The sequence below is a fragment of the Passer montanus genome, unplaced genomic scaffold (genome assembly GCF_014805655.1).
Source record: "Passer montanus isolate IOZ18808 unplaced genomic scaffold, ASM1480565v1 scaffold17, whole genome shotgun sequence".
Taxonomy (NCBI): Eukaryota; Metazoa; Chordata; class Aves; order Passeriformes; family Passeridae; genus Passer; species Passer montanus.
Genome location: NW_024364270.1, coordinates 9,800,899 through 9,827,258, shown reverse-complemented (window position 1 = coordinate 9,827,258; position 26,360 = coordinate 9,800,899). Strand labels below are relative to the sequence as shown.

Sequence of the window (26,360 nt, the reverse complement as noted above, 5' to 3'; positions counted from 1 at the left end):
TATGCACACAGATTTTTATGGGGAGGTTATTCTCATCCTTAGGTGAAACCATAAGATAAAAGCAGCAGCTTTCTCAAATTTCATATTCTTGGATACTTTTTTAATGCTTCACATTCAGGAAAGGACATTAGCAAAATATTGCTAAAGTTATAGATTAATTCCTATAGCCAAAAATAAAATCAAGTAGTAACTGTGATATTTAGCGAAAAATTGCAGATACTGTGATGACATTCTGTCATCTATCATTCTAGCCAATAATCAGCCTCTGACATTGTCCCAGTATAAAGCAGTTTTTTCTGTGGTTTCAGGAGCAACATCTTTTGTCTTTGATCTGCTACCTTATTAGAGACTTCAGTGTTACCTACTACATGTTTTCCACAGAAGAACTTTCAAAGTTATTTTGGCAGTCAGAGTTGGTACAGAATAAGTAAACATATCGACAGTCTGTTGGTAATGGATAACTTAAGGAACTTGAATAGGGATTGGGAACCAATTGATCTGGGCGGCTTCGTGTGTTCTTACTTTTTATTTCAGCCTTATTTCCTTTTTTCTGTTGGTGATGAAATAATGATATAATTTATTTTCAACAGGTCGACCCTACGTTTGATGTGCCTGATATAGAAACACCTGACCCAGTTATCATCGATATTAGAACATCTTCACATATCAGTACTCCTGTAAGTTACTTTAAAAAAAAAGAGAAATAAAAAAGGGTAAGGTATTAGCTAACATGTTCTGGAAATGTGCTTTTACTGTCGATATGAATGAAATAGATTTTCTAGCAATTGTTGAGTTGTCGAGTGCTCAGAGCTCAATATCCTAAATTCTCAATTTAAACTTTCTGTCACAGTTCCCAATCTAACCAGAAGATGGTGTAATAGCAAAGCTTTAATTTTATACCTGCAATTTTACCACTATACTAAGCACAAATTCTATTTATAAGCCCATGCTAAGTACATCTAAATATTACTGTTAAAATTCCTGGCTTATTCTCAAACACTTTTTGTAACTCTGTCTTTATCTGCAAGTAATGGTAACACTAAAGAATCATTGTTTCACTGATACAATTTAAAAAGTGATGTTTTATTATTTCTCCTTTTAAGGCATTTAGTAAGTTCCCTAGATGGAAAAAAAAAAAAAAGAAAAGTGATATATTTGAAGACAGAGTGATAGGATTAGAGTCTTCTAGTGTTGGCTTTACATATGACATTGGTATGGCATGTGGGAGGAGAGGAAGGCAATGTTTTAGTGGCAGTTTCGTGGGAGGAGAAATATGCTCTCCTGGTATGAAATCTAAAAGACATGCTGTTCTAGAATTAGGTTAAAATGAGAATTTTTCTTTTAGCTCTGAATCTGTTCCTGTGAATGCACAAATTGTGTCTTGAGCAATTTTAGTTACCATAAAAAGTTTGTGTGGTTGAAGGGTTAATACTTACAAATAGGCAGCAGGTTTCTGCTGTTCTATTTTATCATGAATGCTTTATGAAAGCTGTGTTATGAAGGTACTATGTAAAATTCTTTAAGATCATTTTTGAAGATCATGATGCACAGGTTGATGAGAAACCTTTAGTTGAAAACAAATAATCATATAATAACTTACATTTGAAAGGTGATAATATTATATATTTTAAGGTTTGTCCATTGTCATGTTTTCATAATGGAAATGTGGTTCTTTGTAGACTTATAGGTATCTGTTTAGTAAGCTTCACAGACAGTGGATTGTGGTAGATAAAATTTATTGACTACCTATCACTTTTAAGTACTCTGTGTTCATTACTTACTCTGCTCATCACAGAGTTCAAATGTATGATTGCACTGTAGTTCTTTATTACATACCTGCAAACCACTTAGTCTCCATTAACTCGTTTGCTATCAAAGCACCTTATAAAACTTCATGCCCAGAACTCAGAGGAGTACGACACAAGAAGTACAGCGGTTTTTTGACTGCTGTCTGTCTGGCTTTACAATCTTCAATATAAAAATGTTGCTTCAGAATTTATGCTTTTTGACTGTGTCAGTAATCATTATTTTTTTCCCCCCTCATCATCTCAGTCTATCAGTTATTGGTTCTCACCACTGTTGCATTTCAGCATTCCCCATCTGCCTCTTTTTCCATCTAGAAACATTTCTATAACCTTGTTACTTGGATTGTAGCATTAAGGGCAACTGTCCTGTTCAACATAGGTTAACCCTAACCCTGTTCACACAAATTCAGGAATCATTTGCATGTTTTCTTTGCCACTAATATCTGTCCTCTCCCATAGTGAGTAACATTCTCCAATTTTGCCAACCAATCTGGTCCTCCCTACTTTCTCATGTCAGCTCATCCTTTAGTATCATCTTCCTGTCCAGTGTCTGTCTACCACATTACCAGCTTCTGTAATTTGTGGAATTATCACCTGTTTCTTAATCAGGCCAGCCACCTAGACTCTTTGTGTCTTGTTTCTAGAGGGTTCTGGATCTCAGTGACTTGGACCTTTTTATCTGAAACCTTCTTAGTTTCCCTAATGTATGCATACTCTGTCTACTAGAGGCTTGATGTGTTCTTCGTAAGAAGCAAAGAGGAAAGGGCAGATGCTGCCTTTATTTCTGTCACACCTTCCCTGACAGATTTCCTCTTGATCCAGTTTGTCCTCAATTGAATGATACTACTTTTGTGCATTATTTGTATTTTTTTTCTTAGTCCTTTTTCAAATTGAGGTTGCCATTCTACCTCATACATATCCCTGATTCCAGCCCCAATGGGTTGTTCTTTTTCTACTGGTTGTCAAAGACAATATCACTGTATTTTTTTAACCCCTGCAAACATTCCAAGACCCATTTTAAACCTGTTTTTAGCTTTTTGGCACCACTTCTACTGAAAGAACACTGTTCAAATAACAAAAAATTTTGATCACATTGTCGGGTTAATTTACGTGTATTGTATCCATACCTACTTACTCTTTTAAGGCTCTGCATTAAGGAGTTCTTTTGCCCTTCTGACATGTGCAGAGAGAAAAATGCAGTCTGCATTTAGGTATCTTTATGTATTCTTGTTCAATGTGTTTATCACACATGAAACACAGCAGGATCTTAAGGGTTATTTACAAACCATAGTGGCAAGTCCCTAGACCACTGGAAGTAGTTAATCAACATATTTACTTCAGTTTTTCTGCTGAAGGAGAGAGATAATTGAGAAAGGCTGTATTTAAAGACTTGCATTTTTGTGGATCACTTTCTCTGGGGTAAGAGCCCTGAAACTTCTGTTGGATCTCTGATGAGTTTCTGGGGTTTTTTTGGGGGGGTTTGGTTGTTTTTCTTTTTAAATTTAGTTGTATTTTCTTGCTTCAGAGGTTAAGCTAAGACAGGCAGATATGAATGTTCTTACAGGAATTTTGCTAAAAACACATTATTAAACGGCCTGAATTGTAAACACTTTATCTTTTCAGCTTCTTTTCTAGCTTAGTACTAAGGCCAGTTGTTTTGAACATGGTGAATGAAAAATCTTTTTTCATCTAAGGTTCCTACTGATGCAACTATTTTGTAAACTCAGTGAAGGGAGTATGATCCTTGTGTCTGTAAAAATTTCAGTGAAATTTTCAGTATGGAGTTGCTTTCTTTTGAACTACAATTATGAAGCCATTAAGAATTCTTGTGTATTATTATGGTTAGGAAATAGCTTTGGATTTGATGATTCATTTATTCAGTTCTCCTGTGTATTATTGAAAGCACTGTAAAAATTAGCTGTGAATGCCTAACAAACTGGTACTTGTGTAATGTCCTGACTTTTTCAATGATAAGAGTTCTCATATGTTGCAGTTACTAGAAAGTAGGTGTGTTCTAGCCTTTTGTACTCTGAAAATATTCACTAAATTGGGGTCAAATCTGGGGGTGGAGGTGGTGCTTCTTTCTCCTTTCTATTTCATTAAAGACTCGGAAAGCATTAATGCCTCTCTCCCACTCCTCCATGTGTCAAGCAACTTAACATTGCCTTTGTTTTCTGAATTATTGAAAAGGAAAAATTGGAAGTTTTGTTTCTCTTTGGGACTACTTCTTTCTTTTTCATCCTTCAATTTTAGTTTTAGTCATGAGAGAGGTTGGGCCTTTTCAATTCTGCAGTGCAATACACTGGTAACCTCCGGTCCCTGATAAGCTGTTAGAAACAAGGGAAAGTTGATGGTGTCTCTGTACTTTTTACTGACAGAAGCAGGAAATCACTGTAGAGGCTCTCTAATATTTCATCCCCTGACCTTGCTCATGTAAACAGGATTTGGAGGAAGCAAAGCAATGTACTGTAATCTGGAAGTCAGAATGTCTGCTGTAGCTGGGAGATGTTTGCTGTTTTTTTTCTTCCAGTGCCATTTAACATTAAAAACAAGACATTCTTATTGTTCATTTACAGTACAACTCCTGCAAAGTTAAGACTGGGTTAATTACTGAGTAAGGAAAGTTAAGGATTGTTTCTGTTTGGAGCAAAAAGAACATACTAAGTTTTAAAATAGAAAGTTTATGTGTACTGCATTTATGGAGCTGTCTTGAGGCAAAAAGTAGAAGTATCTGTGCTCTCAATTTGTTCAGTACACATCGCTTTCACAGTTTGTGTTTCAAGATTTAGGTATTTTTGATGCGCTTTTCTCTGCCTTTGTTTTGAATTTAAAAAAAGCACCAAAAAACCAACAAAGCTCCACAATTAAAAAACACCCCATGTATTTGGAAAGACAGCAATAATGAATGAAACATTTGCATGTATTCCTCCATTTCTGCATACATGAAGGCTTAGTCAACTCTTCTTCCTCATGGAAATTTGCTTTGAAAAGCTCTTGCAGTAATGTCTCTTCCTTGTTCCTTAACATAACTCCCGAATCCAGTAGGAGAGGATGACAATAGAAATTGTATCTTAAAAACTAATTTTTAAGACACTTCATATTTTCCTTACCATGCAACTTCAAATTTATTCTGATTTGTGTCTTTTGCTAGCTTCAGCCTTACAAGGAAATAAACACCAACTGTCTTCAGTGAGGTTAAGGGGAGGGTAAAAAGAGGAAAGGAAGTAACGGCAATTTTATACATAGATCATCTCCTCTGGGGCCTAAGTCCAATTCAGAAGGGAGCAGCTGGTAGAACAAAACTCATATGTCGCTTCATTGTGCAGAGTAGTTACCTTTGCTGTTTTTTATGGATCATTTGAAAGCACAACAAACAGCTTTCTGTAGTTCATGGATATCAGCTTTCCCAAATGTTCTCAGACAAAAACTCTGATTATTACATGGTATGCATACATTTTTCTCTACCAAAGAAAAGTTTCAGCAGTATTCCCTTTGAAAGAAAGATTGGAATCTCTGCCCCACTTGTGTTTCTTGTCCAAAACTCAGTTGCCAGTTAGACTGAGCTCTGCACTGGGGAGTGATCCCATGGGTAAAAGGGCTTTGATAAGAATTGACAGTTCCCAGCCTCTTCCATCACCTTACCTTCTTTGTTCCCAGACAGGGAAATAAGAAAGGCCACTCCCTGAATAGCTATGAACTTTTTTCCTTTACTGCCATTCTTCTGATTACCAGTAAATGCTTATTTGAATTGTCAACTCCCTGAACTCCCAATGACAAACAGAATTAAATTAAGAAATAGTGTGAAGAGATCCTGTGTCTCCAAAGTTTTGAGGAAAAGTCATCTGCGCCTTTTTCATAGATGAGCATATCAAAAAACTCTCAAGCAGGCTCTGACTGGCTCATGCCATTATACAAACACAGAATAAATACTGCAAATTCAGAGGAAGTCTGAAGTGTTCAGTGCAGCACAATGAAAATAAGAATTGTGCGTTTTTGTCTTTGCAAATGAATCCCCCTCTCTGTCCAATCTTGCTTTTAGACAGGCAATTTTGGGTGTCATCTTGGCTTATAGTACACTTTAAACAGACCTTTCTACTCTTTACATGCTAGGCAGGTAGAATGTGTGGGACTGGTGCAAGAGGATAGACTGCCTTCTCCCCAAAACTCTGCAGCTAAACATGTTCAGCTGCTTTCAGAGAAGGAATGTCTCCCATTCCCCCCCAAAGGCTACTCCTAATCCATCTGGAATAAGCATGAAGCAGTAGAGACAGCTTCTTCTGTTGCCCAGCTAAGAGCCTTCTAAAGAAGCTATGTTGTATATGAACAAAATGACTCATCACAAATGCAGAAAAGATGAAGTGTTTTGCATATTGAACAGTGAATTTCTAAAGTTGCATTTTGAGCTGCTGTCGATGTCTAGGAATGTTTAAAAATATTTGTGTACATAATCTTAAAATTAGTATGTTTTGATACCACTAACATCAAATAAAGCTTAAGGATCAAATGCTTAAAGGTGAACCCAACACATGTCATAAAAGAGGAATATGATCCAAATGGTCCTTGCATTTTGTGGTGATGCTATTCTAACACAGCATGTAACTGCTGGTTTACAAGGAGAGAACAGGAAGTATGTTGTGCCTCTACATAATTAAGTAATAATACATGTCCTGATGTTTCTTAATGGTCTTGATTATATTCTCTGAGTGAGCTGGAGAGAAAGTCAGGTTTTTATTGGAGACTGAGTTCTGAATTTGGGCACTAGAGAGTGCAAGAATATAATATTTCCTATCCTATTTTTAGCCTGCTTTCCTGAGGAAATGTACTTTATGAGATTGTACTGTTTATTTGTCTGTCACTGTTCTGTCTCCCTAATAATTTTATAATAAAATAATTGGTGGATTGTTTTTTTAATGAAATTTGGAAAGAAGCAGTTAGAATAAGGAAACATATTAGTGCTATCACTTAAGAAAAAGTCAGTGCATGTGATACTGGAATAGGCATGGAGTAGCTAGTGGTGACCCACCCTGTAACAGTGTCTCAACACATATGGAGGGAGCTTGAGTTCCTATAGAGCAGGAAGCCCAGGAGAGGGACCTAACAAGAAAAAATTGTGCACGTGCACACATACACAAATATTTTATAAGAACACAGGCCTTTTAAAACTGGCAAAATTTTACTTTGTGTAGGGTCTTTCTCAGGGCAGCTGTGTTTCAGGAATGTTTTTCAAGTTGATCCATGTGTGGATATTGTTTCTTTAGCACATTTGCACATTTCTGGGAACTGGAGGGATGGAAGTTCCAGGTATTATTTCTCTCTCAGTTTCCTGAGATACTGTACATGTACACTGTGACCTTGTCTGCTCAAGCAGTGTTTTCCTCTGCTTTGACTGGAAATCTAAGCTGTAGTCACAGTTCTCACAGCTGATTCTGCGGCATGCAGAAAATGCCCGACAGCTATCAGCCCACACATCCAATAACAACTGGTTCCTTCCTCTTCCTGGGGAAGAGTAACATCCTCTGAGAAGAAGTGTCCCCCGAGGAATGCAGGAACAGCAGCAAGCCTTTCACACAGGAAATTACTGCTATAGCACTTGTAGAAAAGTGTTTCTGTCACTTGGATTGTCAGTCTGTAATGAGCTTCCTGCTGACCTAGATGATGATTTACTACTGATCTAAATGCCATTTGTGAGTCATTTAGCTTAGTGGAAGTTAATGAAGTTATCATTCAGTGGTTCTGTTACCCTGCAAGCACCTAGTTTTACTTTTTTAATGCAGTCGTACAAATAAAGTTTTCAACTCCTTATTATTCACAGGACTTTAAGAATTCTGAGGTTGCATTCCCTTGCTTTTTAGTCACACAAAACGTGCAAAGTTTAGCTCATAATGTGCATTTCTTAGAGAAGGCTGCAAGATTTTGTTTACGTTGCATAATAAAGCTGAGCTACAGATCAAGTATGTCTGAAGATAAGATTGTAAAGGTAAAATACTGCCCTTGAATTACTCTTTGTTCTTTCATACAACTGGAATATAAGTTTAGTACAGCATGCTTGCAACTGTGTGGTAGAAACTTGACTGAAATTTATGTATAATTTATTTATATATATACCTGAATGAAATGTATTTATAAAACCCATATGTTATTCAAAATTGTTAAAGCAAGTTTGTTATAAAAGCAAACACTTGAATACTGCTTCAAAATTTTATTTTTTTCCTAAATGGCAGTGCTTAAACAAGTGCTAGCAAATTCTATTTATCACTTAGGTTAGAGTGATATCTAAACCCAGAGGATGCTTTCTGACTAAAAGCTTGTTTGAGTGTTTTCCAAATATATGAGTTGTTCCAATACAACACATCTCTCCTTGAAGCCATGCTGCATTACTGTCAAGTTTGCAGTAAGAGATGTAGTTACTTGCTTAATGTGAGATAATGGAAACACTGAGTCACATCCAAAGATTACATAGGTTGCTTAAGACTGAAAAAAATGAAATCAGATTTTTCAAATAAAATTCAGCAACTAAGGAAAAAAATATTTTCTTCAGCAGATAGATGTTTGATGTAGAAAAACATCTTGGCTTTTATCTTCCACCAAAACAGTGTGGGGGTTAGAAATTAGGTAGAACAATACTAAAGGATGATTTCACAGTAATTTCAACTTAATGACTGTTTTTATCTGGTTAATTTCATCCATGTCAATTCCCTGATCTGTTCAGCTGTCCAAACACTAATAGGAGCACAAAGGAAATAATGAGAAAAAATTATTTAGAGATGAAGGAGTAGATCAGATTTGGTTGTAACCTAGCTGTATTGACTGATGTCTGTGGAGCCATGTGTCCAGCGTGATTGTGCTGTAATACAAAAGGTGCGTTACATGCATGCAACAGCTGAATATTTTTCTTAAGTTGCAATGGAAAAAAATAGGAGCAAAGGAGGTGGTAGTAGTGGTTTCCTTTTGTTCAGGAAGTACATATATTGGATTCAGGTTTGGTTTTTTTTTTCAGCCTGAGAGGATTCAGATTTTTTTCTGTCTGCATGGCTGTAATGTAAACGGCAGGTATAACTGAGACTGAATGGAGGCAGCTCCGTCCTTTCTGCTTGAATTTGAAACACAGTAAAGTAAAAGCTGAGAGTATATGAAATCAGAGGAAAGCAAGTGAGAAACACTCTATGGTTAGTGATTCTGGAAGAGGAACACTGGATTCTGTTGTATTTTGCAATAAAAAATATTTGGAGAAAAAATGAGTAGCTCTGTGGGTGACACCATCGGTGGAGGAATGTGGCATTACTGCTCTGAAGAGTTGGCTGGTTGGGTTTGGGCTTGTTCTTTTTTCCTCTGTATCCCCTGACATATGGTACTCTGGTTGTAGCAGTTTGGGTTGGATGAAGGAGGGAGGTGGGGAGGGGAGAGATGCTGTCCTCTGGCATGTTCTTACTTCATGGGTATTTCCTGTGCAGCAAAGTGTGAGTTCCACTCTGCATGTTAGATCCTGAAGTGAAGGCATTGCAATGCAACTCTGAGTTAAATATGGCAGTATTTTTATTGTAAAGGAAGACTCCTTACTTGAATCAGCGGTTTGAAAGAATTGCTTTATCCTTAAGCTGTTCTTAGATTAACCAGTATCAAGTGTTCCTCATGGAAAAGGTTACTCTTCCAGGATGTTTCCTCCTTCCATGTGTCTCTTAGGAAAGGAATTCTGTGTCCGTACTTACAAGTTTTGCTAGTGTAGTGAAATAATACAATACTATTTGCTTAGCAGATTCATTTAGTTGCATGTAAGATACTGTAATTCTTTACTCAGTAACCTTATCATAAAGGTTTATCATTTTGTCCAGTTATGTGTCATTGTAGATCTTTTCAACAGCTCTGCTTTCTGTAGTATATTCTTCTCTGATGCTTTGCATGTATCCATAAAGTTGCATTTTGACAGTTGAATGAAGTCAGAATGCCAAGTCTCCCTATTTAAATAGTTTACAGGATGCCTTTTTTGTCACCTATAAACTTGATTTTCCAGATAGCTGGTATGTTTTGTATGGTACTAAAACAAGAGCAGGTTTCAATGGAGTTACTAAAACCAGCATAATTCTGCAGTGTCTTTCTGTTTTAATTGTTTTTACAGATACACTAACAAGATAATTGAGTTCATGATGCATTACAACCTAAAATGCATTAATAAATTTGTAGCATGCATATTATGGATATTTAAAAAAGGATGATTTTGTCAGTAACAATTTGACTAAATGTTTCATTAGCAAGTTCGTCAGTTTGATAAACCATTTATTTTTTGTCCCTCAAACTGTATTGACGTTAAGCCTTAAATATTTGCTCTATATGTCCTAAGTCAATATTTTAGTGATTTTTTGGCTTTTTCCTGACGCAGTTCTCATGCTGACTGTGACCTGTGACCATGCAATTCTCCTGTTTATCCTTTGTGATTACTGATGGAATTGCATCTTCCCCACACCCCTGCTATTTTCTCCATTATTGCAGGATATATTAAAAATCAGTATCATTATCTGACTTGTGAAGTTATTTCCAAACCAATAGTCTTTTTTGCTGTGGTTAGAGTAGAAAGTATTTTGCCAGAAATACAACATTTATTATCTTCTTAAATGGAAGATAAGAATACCCCATTAAACACATTAAAAATATGCATAATGCTTTAACATCTCTAGCTAGTAAGTATGCTGTTGCTGGGGCTTCTTTTGTTTCTGATACTTTTAAAGTACAAATAATCCTTGAGTTACAGAAATAATTTTTCAAAAGTAAAACAGGCCTGCCAGACCAATCCAAAGTTAACATTTCTTGGATATTTGTATGTAATTTTAAAATTTCTCAGTTTCTGCTGTTCCCTAATTTGATTCCTATCACAGTAAATTGTAAAACTCAACTGACTTAAGTGCAAAGTTGTTCTGGTGCTACCAAAGCATTTTTTTACAATCCCACCTCTGAACAAAGCAGATTTTTACCTTGACAAATGGGACAGCTTATCCAAACCTTCTGAATATTTATAACGCTGAGCACTGAAATAGCTCAGGATGGACTTTTGCTACTTTCTCCAGGTATTTTGTGAAATCTAGTAAAAGCGCATAAATTTGACTTTTCAATCAAAATTTTGAATCTTCATTTTATCCTTATGGGAGTATTTTTGTGGCACTATTATGAAAATGTTTGAAGTTTTTTTGAAACCCTCACCATCCACTATAGGGGTAACATTTCATTACCAAAAACCTTGTAAAATGCTAAAGAACTGTGTTTCTTCTGTTACACAGTAAAATATATTTTTCGTGGCTATAGTTGGAGGATTTCAGTTCCAAGCTATGAAATATAGGAGTTTTTGTTTTGTTTTTTTTTTCTTTTGCAGATAGTAGTATCTGTCTCTTTGGCAAAGTGTTCAAGCAGTTGTGCTGGCCCTGTTGGATTTAACTTTGGAGTCTGCTATGCTGGATTGATAACTTAATTTCAAATGCTTTTAACTCTTTGATATTTTCCTGTAAGTAATTTGTATTAGAGGAGATTTGACACTTGCTTTTATGGAGTAAACAAACTCTATGGTATTGTCAATAGCCACCTGGTCAAGTGGTATAACCACCTGTGGTTACTGCTGCTCTGAAAGGAAATGAAAGCTGCCAGATCTCAGCTAGGAAGAGATTTCTCTGTGAAATCTTTGTGTGCACATCCTGCCCCCATAGCATCCCCTAACAGGAGGCAATTACGGTTTGTCTGTGCAACAAAGTTTTGTTACGACACAAGTTATGTTGATACCAGGTAGCACAATAAGCAAATTTGTGCCACAGCACTGACACTTATCCTGACAAAACCTTGATACAGATGCAGCTCTGATGGCAGAAAGGAATTTATTTTAGCTTTGCATATAGCGTTGAAAGTAAATTGTGTGTAGATATGCATATAAATACATAGTTATGGAGGGGCTGGCAAACAGCTCCAATGTGCTCCTGCAGCAGAGGGCCCTGCTACAGTGCCAGTGCATGGAGGGAGGCTCTGCAGCACAGGCAGCCCTGCCCTGCGCCAGCCTCCTGCTCTTGGGGAGCACCAGGAGCTCCCTGCTGGAGCCCAGGGACTGCAGCCCTTGTCAGCTTTCTGCAGGGCTGAGGAGAACATTATTCACAGCCTTCAGTTCTTGTTCTGGCAGAGCCTGTCTATTCTGGATTTTTTGTCTATTCAGTAATTTTTTGTTCATTCTTATTGAGAAGTGGGCTTTAAGACAGAAGTGTATTCCTTTAGTTCTTCTCTTTTACATACAGTGTCAGTTATTTAAGATTAGTTTTGCCCCAACAGGTTAAGTATGAAAGCCTTATCTAGGAGAAATCAATTGCATGTTGTAAAGTATATTTTTTTGTTTTATTTTTTTCTCAGGAGTAAATATGCCTTCAAGAACAAGAAATTCCTCTGGGTTTGTTGATCAACCTCTTTTGGCTGTAAATTCATGTTGAATATGGATATAATAGGTGACTTTGAATGAGACAGAGGAAGTGCTGTCCTTTATATATAATTTAAGACTCTGTACAACAAACTCACTGCCACCAGGTATTATTTCTTTGTAAAGTTCAGTTAGACTTTTCTAGCTAGGTATTGGTCTAAAGGCTTTCATTCAGGTTTTTTGGGTAGGGGAAAGAGGGCATAAAGAAGTCATGAGGATTGGTCTAAAGGCTTTCATTCAGGTTTTTTTGGGTAGGGGAAAGAGGACAGAAAGAAGTCATGAGCAGGCAAGCCAGAAGAATGGCTGTCATATCTCTGATCAAATATGTTCCTGGTGAGGATGCTCTACTCTCACTCACACCCTGCCTCCTTCCTCCCATGTACTTGATCCCCTCTGGGAACCCCCACAATCTGCTATTTGAAGTACAGGGAGTTTGCCCACATGCTAGGAAAGTCCTAGGGTTTTTATACCTTTGTTTTTATTCATTAACATTTGTAATATCAAAAATAGCAGAATATTCTATTTATAGTGGTAGAAAAGAGGCCTTGTCTACATAGAGTTATTAATTTTCTATTGTTATTTCCTTCTAGTAAGCATTTCATTATATTTCCAGTTTCTTTTACAAGTATTCCTCCTGCCCTCCTTTAGCTTTTCTCTGCCCTGGAATGGATAAAAAGTTCAAGCAGAGTCTGTAATATAATTTTTATTAGGACTTTCTGTAGGTAAAAAGAAGCCATCATGGAAACCTTTTTTTTTTCATTTCAGCCTCTTGGGTATGCACACAAGCAGTCCAAAGTAATTTGCCTAAATTAAACTTGGCCACTTTATTTCATAATCGTGAATAGTAGGAAATGCTTCTGTAGTGTCATGCTATTTCTCCTTAGTTTACCAAAGCTTTCTGCTGAAGCTGAAGATATATTGGAGGTAATTGATTACCTTTCTTCTACAGGGTACATTTTTATATTTTGGTGCCTGTGGTGCAAGAGTTTTTATAACTTATGAAAGTGTTTGAGTAGATTGTCTTCCTGAGCTGTTACATTAGAATTGACTTCCTGACAGGGGATTCTCACCTTTGGGAATTCAACTTCCAATGGTTTCTGCTTGGTTTGTTTAGTATATTCATGATATGTTTTGGGGTTTATTTAGTTGTTTTGTTGGGGGCTTTTTTTGTTTGTTTCTTTGTTGTTTTCTAGGGGTTTTTTGTTCATTTGGTTTTTAATTATCAATTCCTAACTTTTCACCATATTGCTTATTTTTTGAGAGGAAATCCTTAGCTTTTTCTAAAAGTTTAAACTGATGCAGACTCTGTACAGGGTACTATTAATGCTAGAAATTAACATCAGTGAGCAAATTAGAAAGAAAAAATCACCTGATTTTAAGCAAAGTTTATAACTGATGATCTGAGAGTTTAGAAAGAAGTATTTCAGGAATATTATTTATTTCTAACTGGATGCACTCAAATATCTGTGGACTTCTAAAAGGTTTTTATTGTGGAAATAGAAATAATTTTTTTTCTGTTTCTTGGAGAAAACAAGCCTTATTCTGTGTTCATTTTCAGTGCTTTCTTGACATGGATGGAATACAGAGAAAATATTTTTGTTCTGCACTGCATTTTGTATATGTGGAATCATAAAATACTGAGTGCATTAGCTCTACTCTGTTTTACAGGGTTTTCTCAAACCAGAAGCAGCACTCTGGGGAAAAGATGACTTAAGAAAACTATGTAGTCAGTTTCTCATCATGTGTGTGAAAGGATACTTGTAAAATGTGATGTAATTTCTTTGCCTAGAACTTTCAGGATACCTTGAGATGTGCCTATGGACAGGGGAGTTTATTGTTTCATGCTGTCACAGGATTACTAAATTCAATATAGCTGTCATCCTGATAGAAATAAATAAATCTGATTAATCAGACCATAGCTGTAAGTGCATCAGGATTTCAGTTAATTTTGTGCAGATAATTAAATAAAAAACCCCACCAAAGTAAGCCCCCACCAAAGCAAAGCTATTGCTTTAAGGATTTCAGTTAATTTTGTGCAGATAATTAAATAAAAAACCCCACTAAAGTAAGCTATGAGTATTCATTGCTTTGTACTGGCCTTCTGGCCTCTATAAACTCAGTTAGCTTCAGGCTGAATTTGCTATTTTCAAGACTTAAAGCGTTATGCTCTTCCATGTAAGGTGGAAGTGCCTGTTTTGCTAAAGTCTGATAGTTTGGCCTGTTTTATTGGCCATGAGTTTGTAACCTGGTACCACTGCTTGTGATCAGGCTCTAAACTGAAGGGTGTGCTACTACCTTCAGGGGTCCTTCAAGGTGTTTCCATGTCAGACTGGACGTGATGCACTTCTGTTAAGTACACTTTAAATTTTTATTTCAGCTTGGGTATTTTTTTAAAAGCTGGAGAAGAGTCTGATGTGTACGACATGAAAGACTTCGATTGAAGTGTACGAGTCTGTGTTACAAGTTCTGAAAGCAGACTGTTCAAGCTTCAAGCTAGAAATGCTTAGTAGAACTTTGCTCTGGATGCACCACATAGTTTATCTGTATTTTACTGCTTGAATGCAAAACTTCATTAAAATTTGCAAATAAATGATTCCAGAGGTACCTCATCAGATGACATGGGGCAGAAAGCCACAGTTGACACATGGCAAGTTGTTGCTGTGCTGATTCATGTGCGTGTAAGAGGAGAGGAAATGAAGAGTGCTGTCATCAGCTGAAACTTAGAGGGAAGTTTTCTTCAGTAGGAGCTGATAAAACAGATTGTGATTTAACATACTCAGTGTTCGACTAATAGATCAGAGAGCTGTTTTATGTGGATCATTCATTGACTGAAAAAATAATTTCAAAGCAGTAGAAGTGATCTGTGAGTAATTATATCCTACAAAAAAACCCAACCCTCTAAAAATCAAAAACAACAACAACAAAAACCCCAAAACAAAACAACAAAACTACCCCCCCAAAAAAACCCAACAAACCAAACAAAAAAAACCACCAAAAAAGCCCCCCCCCCCAAAAAAAAAGAAGGAAAATATAACGAATGGTTAAATTTAGCGTTTCCACAGTGAACCATTTTTATATGAGGGTAGGTTCACAAGAGGAGGAAAAAAGTAGTGATAGCGATAGTACTATTTCTCCTGAAAATTTCCCATGATTTCAAATGACCAAAAGACACAGGAATTTGACATCTGGTAAGGTGGGACACTACTCTGTTATGCCTTTGCTCTTTGATCTGTTTGAGCTTAATGTCCTACTAATGACTAAGTATTTGTAGTTGTTTTAATCACAGTATCAGAAATATTTTACTATTAGTAGGCAAATGTACCATGTGTTCAAAATTTAAAGGTTTCTTTTTACAAAGCAGACCATGCCAATTTTTATGATTCATTAGGAAGCTTACCAATGTCACTTTTTTATAAGCCCATCTTAATTATAAGATCTCTGAGATATGCTTTTAGAAACTCTGGTCTGTAGTTTCCAAATTTGGAGCTCGTAGGGGATGGAAGCCTGTTGATAGGCAATTGTGTGAGAGAGACTTGGATCTTTTCTTTCTCTCTTGTTTCCCTCGAGAGATTTTTTTTTGTTTCTATAAATAAAACTGCTCAGGCATCCTTATATATGGATGCATTTTACTCAGATTCTATTCTTAACAGTTATGAAGCAAAGGGAGACTGGGATGCAGTGTTTGTGTCTATGGGCTGTGTGAATGTTTCATGGGAAAACGTTTGGGAACAGGCAGAGGTGATAAGGTTATGTGTAAGGATTTTTCACAAATTGATCAAGTACCACCCACAGAGTTTTGGCTATTTTGCTTGACAGAATACAAAGATGAGAAATTATGGTTTGCTGTTCGTGACATCATTTTATAAGCTAAATTTAATTTTCTGCTGAACATCCGCTGGTAATGTCATGGTAATAACTTCCTATTGATTAATTAAATCTGTTCCTTCTCCTCCTTATTTGTAACTTGTATGAAGTTGCCCAAATTTGAGTTTATGTTATTGCTAATGGTCTGTGAATGGAAACACTGTACACATTTTAATTTTCTTCTTTGCTTTGCTCAGAAGTAACAATTTAAAATTGATTGCCTTATTAAAATTTATTCTCTCAAAATAAGCTGTAGCTCTGATGACTCTCAGAATAGTTTGAGGGTTTTTTTTAACATTTTTACTACATTGCTGGTGACATACAGAATTGTTGTTTATGAATTGGTAGCATTTGAAGTACTTTAGAAAAGGGCTAATTTGAAGGAAAGACATTTCTTTAAAAGGAACTTCATTTAAAGTGAAATGTTGTGCTGAATAAAAGTGTTGGACATGAACTAACTGGTATCCAAAAGTAAAGAAAATCTTTTGAGACTAGTGTCACTCATTTACAGCAAGGTTTTGGCATTTGAGTGTTGTGTTAGATTTCAGCCATTTTGGACCCTTTGCTGAGCTGGAGGAGATTGTAAAGCTAGATATTAGAAAATGTTAAAATATAAAGCAGATAACCTTAAAATTATAGCAACATACTTGATGTCTGACAGTGTTTAAAAAAGTATCTACAAATTTCCAGAATATGATAAAAATAACCATTTTGGACACAAGTTAGATAAGTTGAAAATTTGAAATGGACTTTTTTCATTTCTCTTACAAATTTTGAAAGCTCAGTTATTTGCTTATCTTGTTTGAGTTTTGACAAACATCAAGGTCTTTGCCTCACTTCTGTAAATGCTTTTGTGTTGTATTGTGCTTCTAAGTCTTTGAATATGTAACAGAAAAATCTCAATTTGCTGCTTAACCCAGTAAATTACAAGAGGACTTTTCCATTATTGTGACTTGCAATGCTTGTGGCAGTTTACTGAGATACAAAACATTCTTTCACAGTCTATTTGTCTGATATATTGAAGTTTGTATCAATTTTACTGTAGGAAAAAAGTGGTAAGACTTTTAGTAGCTTAGCATTTGCTCTCTTTACTGAATTGGTAGCTTTCCTCCATGGGTTGAAATAATCTCTCTTACTTCAGACTTTAACTGACAATGCAGGGATAAAAAAAACAGTGGAAGTGATGTCAGTGAATACCATAGTACTATCAGGCATTTGCTCTCTTTACTGAATTGGTAGCTTTCCTCCAAGGGTTGAAATAATCTCTCTTACTTCAGACTTTAACTGACAATGCTAGGATAAAATCAGTGGAAGTGATGTCAGTGAATACCATGGTACTATCAGACCTTGAGATGGGTTCCCTCTGGCTTTGTAGCATTGTCAGTAAAGGTGTGAAATACACCCCTGGGTGTGTGCCCCTGTCTCTACTAACGTCAAGCTCTGCACTTCATGGGTTCTTGCCTGTGGGCTTGAGACCTGTCCTTGCAGAATGTAACTGCACGATGGAACTTTCAACCCAGAGAAGGTTGTAAGACTTTCTTCTTTGCTCTCTTACCTCACCACAGTCTGCTTTCAGCTGTTTCCCACCACACAGGACCATGCAGGATGGCACTGAAGACACAGGAATGTTAGTGTGGATAATGTAGCAGTATAAGTTCACAATAATATTGATATGATTTAGTATTACTTAAATTTCAAATAGTTACATTATCATCGTGGCAGTATTTAATCCATCAGTCTCTGATCCTATGTGATTCAAAGGCAGGGTCAACTACATGTAAATCATTCTTGACAGAAACTCGTCAACGTATCTAGGTGATCTTGTAAAATTCTGCTAATAATTCTGGCCAGCAATTTACATTCTACAAGATTATTTTAGAGACTTAGGAGATTTTTTTTTAATGTTTGACAATGATTTTAATACCTTCTCTTTTGAAAATCTGTTGAGCCTTACAATATAAATATATTTTGGGCACATTGTAAATATTGTGTATTTTAAATACATCAGGTGAGACTAAAATTTCCCCTTTGCATAGCTAATGGATATTTTCATGGGCTGTGACTAAATTCCTAGCAACTAAAAGTTTAGTTGTAACCATTTAAAAGGTTTATTTTGTAAATGTAGATACATCAAATGTAATTAGAAATACCACAATTTATTTTAGTGTATAAGTAAACTGAAATTGTCTGAAGATATAAGAAATTTTCAAAGAAATCTCAATAAGTCATTAATTACTCAGGTAAAGTTGTTGTGAAGGACTTTCTAATGAATTAGTGATGATTTAACCTTTCATGACTCAAAAATACCATGAAGAACTTCAAGGCACAGACAAAACTAAATTGATGGGGAAGATCATGCTCTCTAACTCAGCCTGAAGCAAAGTTTACACATCAAAGTTATTTCTCTCAATGTTGCATTGTGTGGATCTTCTCTGTTGTTTCTTTCTCCCATTTTCTGAAGGAATCAATTTTTCAAAAAGTATCATCACTGAACAAACAACTGAAAACTACTTTCTTTTAAAGCTGAAATAAGAGGTTAATTATTACTAAACAAAGGTTTCATACTATGAAGTTGGAAGAAGCACTTGTGGTTGTTTAGTCACATATGGATTTTTCATCCATATGACTACTTTGAGTTAATTTCTTTGTCAACCAGAGCTATCTTTTTGAAGAAGATGCCTCACATTAATTGTATTTATCCAAGCTTTAATTCAAGCCCTAGTGGTACAGCATGTAGCTCTTCAATCATCTGTACTTGAAACATAAAGACTGCTAAGATTTCCCTTATTGCCTCGTCCATCACAGCTGGAATTCTCTCTTAGGTCAGAACAAATTGAAGTGTTGTGAATTGGACCTGGTACAAAAAGCAAATCTGAGGGTCCTTGTGTGTATGCATATATATATGTGTGTGTGTGTAGATTTTTTAAAATTAAAAGCCTGACTTTTGGCTATCCTGTCTGTCTTATGATGTGATTCTACTTAAATGAAGACAAAGGCAAATTAATCTTCAAATGATGTTTCTGTATTCAAGGGTGTTGGCAAAAGTGAAGAACTGCCGAGTCCCTCTGCTTCTTCCTCAGCAAGAAATTCAAAAAGGAAGGCAGAGAGTGAGAGTGGGTCAGCTGTGGGACAGCCCAGAGGCATCTCCTCCTCCGTGGACTGTGCTTTGGACCACATTGTGGGGCAGCTGGAGATGTTAACTCTAGTAAGTATGCAATAACAGGTGACACTTGCAGTGTAAAATGACAGTGCTGTCAAAGGGCAACAGTACCCTGGAGCCATGTTCATAAATCAGAACATTAAAGACTATGGGGTTATTTTGAACAGCTGTATAGTCAAGTGACTGTTTTGGTGTTTTCCTTTCAGAAAATATTGATTGCATGTATTGTGTTTGCCAAAGTGAAAGCTTCCTGGTACATAATCATAAAGATTGTTGCTGTATTTTTAACTCTGGTTGAAGAGAATAGCTGTTTTTCAGTAGTGAGATCTAAGGAGTTTTGTCGGGAGCCAGTTGTTTAGCAGACATTCCAGCTGGAACAATCACACACTAACAGGTGATGAAAACAGTAAATTGGCAATGTACCATTAAATCCCTTTCCCAACTTAGTGTGTGAGGTGTTGGCTTAGGTAGGAATCCTAGCAGTGCAGTAAGTCCTTGTGCCAATGAAACTGCACAAATACTCAGTCTCAGTCAGTGACTCTGAGTCACTTGTTTGTAAGTGCTCAATACATCTTTTTAATCCAGATTTAGTTTATGTTTTCAGGTACTTCTTTGTAGTCTGTAATATATTGACATTAAATCACTTCAAAATGGAGCAGCTTTTTTTTTTTTTCCCTGCGTTCTTTTGCAATATACATGTTAAGTAGGAAGAAACATGATTTGGGAAGTATGGAGTCAAGTCATGAGTTGTAAGTTATTTGTGTAGTAAGTTGTAAAAGAAACTGCCAACCTAGGTCCAAAAACCTACTTCTTCCACTGAAGATAATATCATGGAGATTAAATGCCTTGTAGTAGTATATTTTTTTCTCACTTACGTTTCTTGGGGATGCCTTAAAAGTTTCTTTTCGTTTTTTGAAAGTATCATTTGTGGTCACAATGATGGCTGTTTTTCTTTTGGACTATGGATGCAACTTGCACATAGTATTTCAGAGTACTTTACATTATACATGTATGTATTTCTCATTCTCAGTGAAAATGTTTTGTGAAAACAAAAGCCTTTGGACAATCTCCATGGAAGCAAAGCCATAATTTTTAAATACAGTTGTAAATAGTGGAATAGCTAAGGAAAATCCATCTTAAAGTATTTTTTCCTGTTGAGTTAAAATCCCTTTTCTTATGTTGCATGCTTTTATAATACTGTGTGAATAATATAAATCAAATTGAAATTATTCTCTTCTTCTTGCAGACTATTTCAGTCCTGGAACAACGTCTTACTTCTACGGAAGATAAATTGAAAGAATGCGTAAAAGATCAGCAAAAAATGTTACTTAAGGGAAAACGGAACTAATAAAATAAGAAAGTGAACTGTGTTGATGAGTATGTTTCACAAAATCAGAAGGAATGTTTCTTCACTGGATTTTGCTATAAGCAGAAGCCTCAAATCAAAGTAATAAAAATGGAAGGAATTAAAAAAAATTCAAACATTGGTAGCAAGCAGGTATTCTGGTTATCTATTCAATGAAGTGTAACCCAATCAAAACTAGTACTTTCTAAATAATTTCCATTGAACATTCCAGAACTCTTATTTCAACCTAACAAGATATTTGTAAGGCATTAACCATGTATTTTTAGATGAATAGCAGTTATTATGCAGGTTACCACTGTGCAGATTTTTAAACTCAGTCAATGATTGTGAAAATAATGTTCTTTGTGCTAAGACATCATTACTTAAACACCTAAATTAAGTAAGACATAATATAAATATGCCAGAGGTGTTCTTTGTCCCTTACATATTCTCAAGTGTTTTACCAAAAAGTAGTGTGCTGTTCTGTATCTTCTAAACATTTTAGTAATGATTGCAAAAAGATGTAGTGTGAAAACATTTAGTTACAAGTGCAGAAATTAAGTCACTTAAACTTTGAGGCTATAATTGCATCTGTGTGAATCCAGCTGCAAAACATGAGTTTTCATGCACTTGAACACTTCTGCTTATTGTATCCCCATCAAAATTCACTTTTCATATTTACAAAAATAAAAATCAACTTTATACTTCTGAAGAATATATTTGAACCAAACAGAAAAATATGCAAAATCTAGGTCATAAATACAAAAGACTGTAAGAATGTCCACTTGTGTGCTCAAGCTTTGCATGCTGTGAATGTACCCCATCAAGTAATGCATTGTGAATGCAGACATAAGTCAGGAAAAACTTCGCAGTGTATGATGATTTGGGTTTTATTTTTAATAAAAATGCAATTCTTAGAAAGATTATTTTGGGTCTTATTTTTTAATGAAAAACATTTATTTTCTTTATGTCTGTTATTTTTTTAAATGACAAGTGCAGAACACCTGTTGTAAATCCACAGTCAACACTAGGAAATCATGTGTTTCTGTAACTTTACATGTATGTTGAAAAATAGGACACTTGAAATGGGGAAGCACTTTAATCCAATTCTGCAACTGACAGTGTATAGATAAAGCCCATTTCCCAGGCTGAACCTCATTAACATCAGCAGAGCTCAACTTTAGTACACAGGCTCACTGTATAAATATGACTGCAGCTCAGGCCACAGAAATGTGCAGTCAATTTTTCTTGTATAACTTATTTTCTCTCTCAGCAACCACCTTCAGATAGCCAGATATCACCTAACTCCCTTTGTTAACTCTGATTTTTACCAATAGGTACTCCATATTTGCAGCTCAGTCTTGAGCTCTACTGGTTATGGCAAAGAAGTAGTCTCTTATAAAATTTTTGGATGCAACTGTTTCTAGGCAGCATCCTAACCACAGATCTTTTGTTAAAGAATGGTCATATGTATTCCAGCCTGACCTTTGATTATGCAATTGTTTATACTACTACATAACACAAAGTTATGTAAATGCTGTCTTTTGGATCAAATGTACTTCACTTTATGAATTTGCAAATACTCTTGTGGTTTTTGCCTTTTCTTGTCTCCATTAGAAGACACAAAACCATGTAGCTATTAAAATTTTTGCTTATTTCTTGTTTTTGGTGGAGTGTGTATATATATATATATATGTCTTAAATCTGCAGATTTTTCTTTTGAGTTTTTTCAGGATTATTTATCAATAAGATTTGGATATTTCTTTTACATCCATATTTTTAAATAAAATCTCTGCTGAAATTTTCCCTTCTGCCTTAGCTCCTGTTACTAATCCCTCTACCTTTTCAGTACCTATTATCTGGAGCATTTACTATTTAATCCAGTTTGTTCCTCCATTGTTTGCACATCTGGTGAACCAACATAACATTCCCAAATTAAGACATGTTCTTGTCATTCTGTTGATACTGAAACTCAACATGATAACATTTGGGAGGATGTCTGGTCATGGTTGGTTGAAAACAGGATGGATGTATTTTCCTCAAGCTGTGATGGCTTTCCTAGAACACAGCCACAACCATCTAACATGATGCTTATTTTCAAAAAAGCATTGATGTGGGCTAGTTATCTTATTATCTTAATCCAGATAATTTCTAATAAAGTTTTGGAACAGGAATACTTCCTTTAAAAGGACCTGCCAAGGCTGTTAAACTCTCAGAAGCATTTACTTTAGGGTTTGTACTCTGTCAAGTAACTAGTGTACTTGACTAGTTTGAATTATAAAACTAGAGGAAAATCACTGCTGTTTAGTCTTAGTTGTGCTTTTGCGCTACGTGAAAAAATAATTGCATGGATCTTTAAATTATTAAAATTATATTTGTATTGGAGACTGCATTGAAGTACTGATAGCCCAAACTTGTTCTAAACAAGCTGAACAATATTCCTGATGCAGTACAGTTTCCCTCAGGCTAAATTATCCCTCTGATACTAAATATAAATAGGCCCCCCTGCTGGAGAAAGTCTGCTTCCAGCTTTCAGGCCTGCTACTGCAAAAATGGCTCAATTACTTATTAAAAAGAATGACATGTAGTAGATTCCCAAGGTTTGTGTGTTGAGAGAGAGAAGGTGGTGGCAGGAATAGTTGTTGCTGGGAGACTGTCTCTGGAGAAACCCAACTTCAAATTCCTCAAGTGTCAAAGCTGCTGTGCAGCAGCTCAGCAGCTCACTGCAATGTACTTCAGCAGACATTTCAAATTAAAAATGCTCTTCCAAATTGAAGATATGCTACCGGTTGTTACTTCAGCATTCATTTTTTGATATTGATATATTTTTTATAAATTTAGAGTTTTGGAAAATCAGTTCCCAGAGGTGAATGCATCTGAACAATTCCCTTGTCTTTGGACGATTGTTGTTTCTTGCTTTTACACATGTAAGATAATAATTAGTTCTTTCATCATCATCTTCATGGTGAGGAATCTAAACTGTAGTTTTAAATCTTGATCATATTAATCTTCTAGCTGGAAAAATGGTGGTAGAATAAGTTCTCATTGCCATTTTACGATGTCCTGAACAGATCCATATAGCATGAGGGATTTGAAAAATACAATTTGCCATCTTTATTTATGTCTCTTTAAATAAATAAATATGCTGTATTATTTTTAGGGTAAACAATGTTCTTTTCTGTTCCTAGAAGTTTTTTTACAGTGTTGCTGAATTATTTTAATTGCCATATCACAGCACAACATCACTCTTGATTTTTCTACTGAGCAACAGTGGCCAGGATGTGGCTATTTCCAGGGACATAGCTTTATGTAACCTGTTTACCTTGTAGGACTTGTAAAAATCAGAAATTCTGTACTCATTGCCCCAAACAATTAATGAATATGTATGTTCACATTGGATCCAGGAACAGTATGTTTTTGTCAGAGTACCCCCTCAGGGACTTTTGCACGCTTCGGATGCATAATACAATTGAAGCTGTTTCTTTGTGAGAAAATAGGTTAATGACTTGCCAAAAGGCAGATGTTAATTGGAAAAAGTGCATACAAGTCCTTTTCTTTACAATGTATATGGGTTGCATTTGTTAGGACTTGCATCCAAGAACAGGTGCAATTTCAATTGACTCAGCTAACAGGATGTGCTGAGTGCACTGCTCACCAATTTCACCAGAAATTTTAAATCCAGCAGAAAAAAAGAGTTTCTAAACTAGTCAGTGAGTGATAAGCTGCTTTTATTTTCTGTCACAGAGCATATTTATAACTTAATATTGTACCTACAATTAAACATCTTAATATGAAAATAAAATCTTTGATTGTTTATTGATATTGTCAAATTTTACTGGTGAGCACTGGTACCTTACATGAGACAAAATGTGTCATCCTTTCCAAATTGTTTCTTTTTAAGACAGTCAGCAGTTCTAGACAAGGTACCACCAGTGTAATTATAAATAAAACTTAAAGCAGAAATATTGGCTTTTTTGCCAACACATTTCCTGCCATGAAGCTACACAATCAGGTCAAGGTCTTGCCTTGCTTCTTTCCCACAGTTCAGAAGCAAAAGTTAATGAAGCAGGTGGGGAAAAAAAACTATCTGGGTGTGTCAAGGTCAAAAGAGCTGCTGTTGGATAGTTTAATAGCCCTGTTCAGAGGTCTCTGGGAATTTCTAGGCTACTCATACAAGTCCACTGCAATGGGAACTTCGGTTTGGATCCACATGCCTAGCCTAACCTCATCCTTCAAAAGTCTGAGGAGGGCTGGATGTGAAATTCCTCTGCCTGGAGTATATCAACAGTCTAAACCAGCGCAGGAAAATCTATTCAAGATGACCCATTGGCACTAATGAGGGTACTGAGACTGCTGGTGGCTGGGGTTATATGATTTTCCCATGCCTGTAGCAAGGACCTGCTCACTGCACTTGCAGAAGCAGGAATGGACTGAGAAGAAATACTGAGAGTCTCAATGCCATACAAATATAGAATTCTGCAGCTCTCAGTAGCAGTTGAGTTTGTAAGTCCATCTATGGCCTGTGTCCTTAGAGACCTGCATGAAAAAAGAGGGACCTTATTTCTCTTCAGAGCCACTAAAGAGGAATCAATTGCCAAAAGACAAAAAGGAAAGACAATCACTGACTGTCTTTTTCATCCACTTGTGCTTTGTCGTGTAATGAAATAGTAGCTCTGTCTTGGGTTTTTATCTCCTCCTAATCCCCAGAGGAAATCCCTGCTCCTTTTAGAGAGATAAAACCTTAGCTCACAGAAAGTATCAAGAGCTGGGAGTCTCTGTGCTAAAGGATGTCACTAAAGCCTCTTCTGGCCACAGTAGTGAAAGCCAAAGGCCTGCATTGCTTACTCCAACACCTGCATTGAATGTCAATTCTCCCCTAAGATTCAGGAAAAGATTTATAACATTCATAAGCAAAGTATGTTTGTGTAAATCTGCTGTTTACTGGGACTTCATGAACAAGTGTCAAAGAGACACAAGTCTGGGAAGGTCAAAGCAGTAAAATTTTTTCTCTGATTTTTTCTAAGAAAGATTCAGGCAAGCCATATACACAAAGTCCTGCTGCTTTGTGCTACCTTCATCTTGCACATCTCAGAAACATTTAAGATGAAATGGGCTTGAGTGATAAAAAGAACAGCAGCAATGCTTTCTCGTGAGTGCACTGGTTGAACAGTTTTTAATTAATATTTTCATTTCATGACACATACTGGAACTGCAAGACCCAGGATGTTTGCTAAAGCCTAAAAGGAGTAATTTGTAAGAGAAAGATGAGATGGTTTGTGATGGTTTCTGACAATGTCCAATTTCTGCTCTGACTGCTTGGGGGTATTCTGTTAAACTTCAGTGGTGCCACACCTAGAATTTGACATTGTGATCAAGAGCAGGGTTTAGCCCTTAGTCTAAGACTTGAAAATTTTTATACTTCACAAAAACAGCTCTCACTTCTAAGAAAATTATATGCATGGGTTAAAATGCCATTAACTTTTCAGTTAAGCAATGAGCCTAATCATGCAAAACACAGATGATATTTGATTGTATGTAACCATACTGAGTGATTTCAGTCTGCTCTGATGTTTCTCTGCAGCTTCATTGCTGAAACACTGTGAGCTTTTGTGCAGCTTCTGCAATCTATTCAGTATAGACCTCGCCTATAAATAGCTGCATTATTGAAAGACTGTGAGAGGTTCATTAGAGAAGTTGTGAAAGTCTCCTTTGAGCCAGGGCTGATATAGTACCACTCCAAATTACCAAAGA

The 26,360-nt window shown here is 36.1% G+C and overlaps 1 protein-coding gene across 4 annotated transcripts in view; it reads left to right on the top strand.

The window, feature by feature from the left end:
• POC1B (POC1 centriolar protein B) overlaps positions 1 to 22,237 on the top strand; it is a 45,268-nt gene extending 23,031 nt beyond the window's left edge. The window contains exons 10-13 of one of the 4 annotated variants that reach the window (XR_005626974.1): positions 591 to 677; positions 11,164 to 11,292; positions 12,177 to 12,347; positions 19,136 to 19,275. Coding sequence is in view for 1 of the 4 variants with exons in the window: in XM_039704080.1 (XP_039560014.1) it covers positions 591 to 677; positions 19,136 to 19,309; positions 20,511 to 20,612 (363 nt within the window). In the remaining 3 variants the exon portion in view is untranslated. Of the gene's footprint in view, positions 1 to 590; positions 678 to 11,163; positions 11,293 to 12,176; positions 12,416 to 12,481; positions 14,177 to 19,135; positions 19,310 to 20,510 lie in introns of those variants that run through there. The other 3 variants (XR_005626975.1, XR_005626976.1, XM_039704080.1) reach the window with 3 other exon arrangements.
• The last annotated feature ends 4,123 nt before the right edge of the window (positions 22,238 to 26,360 follow it).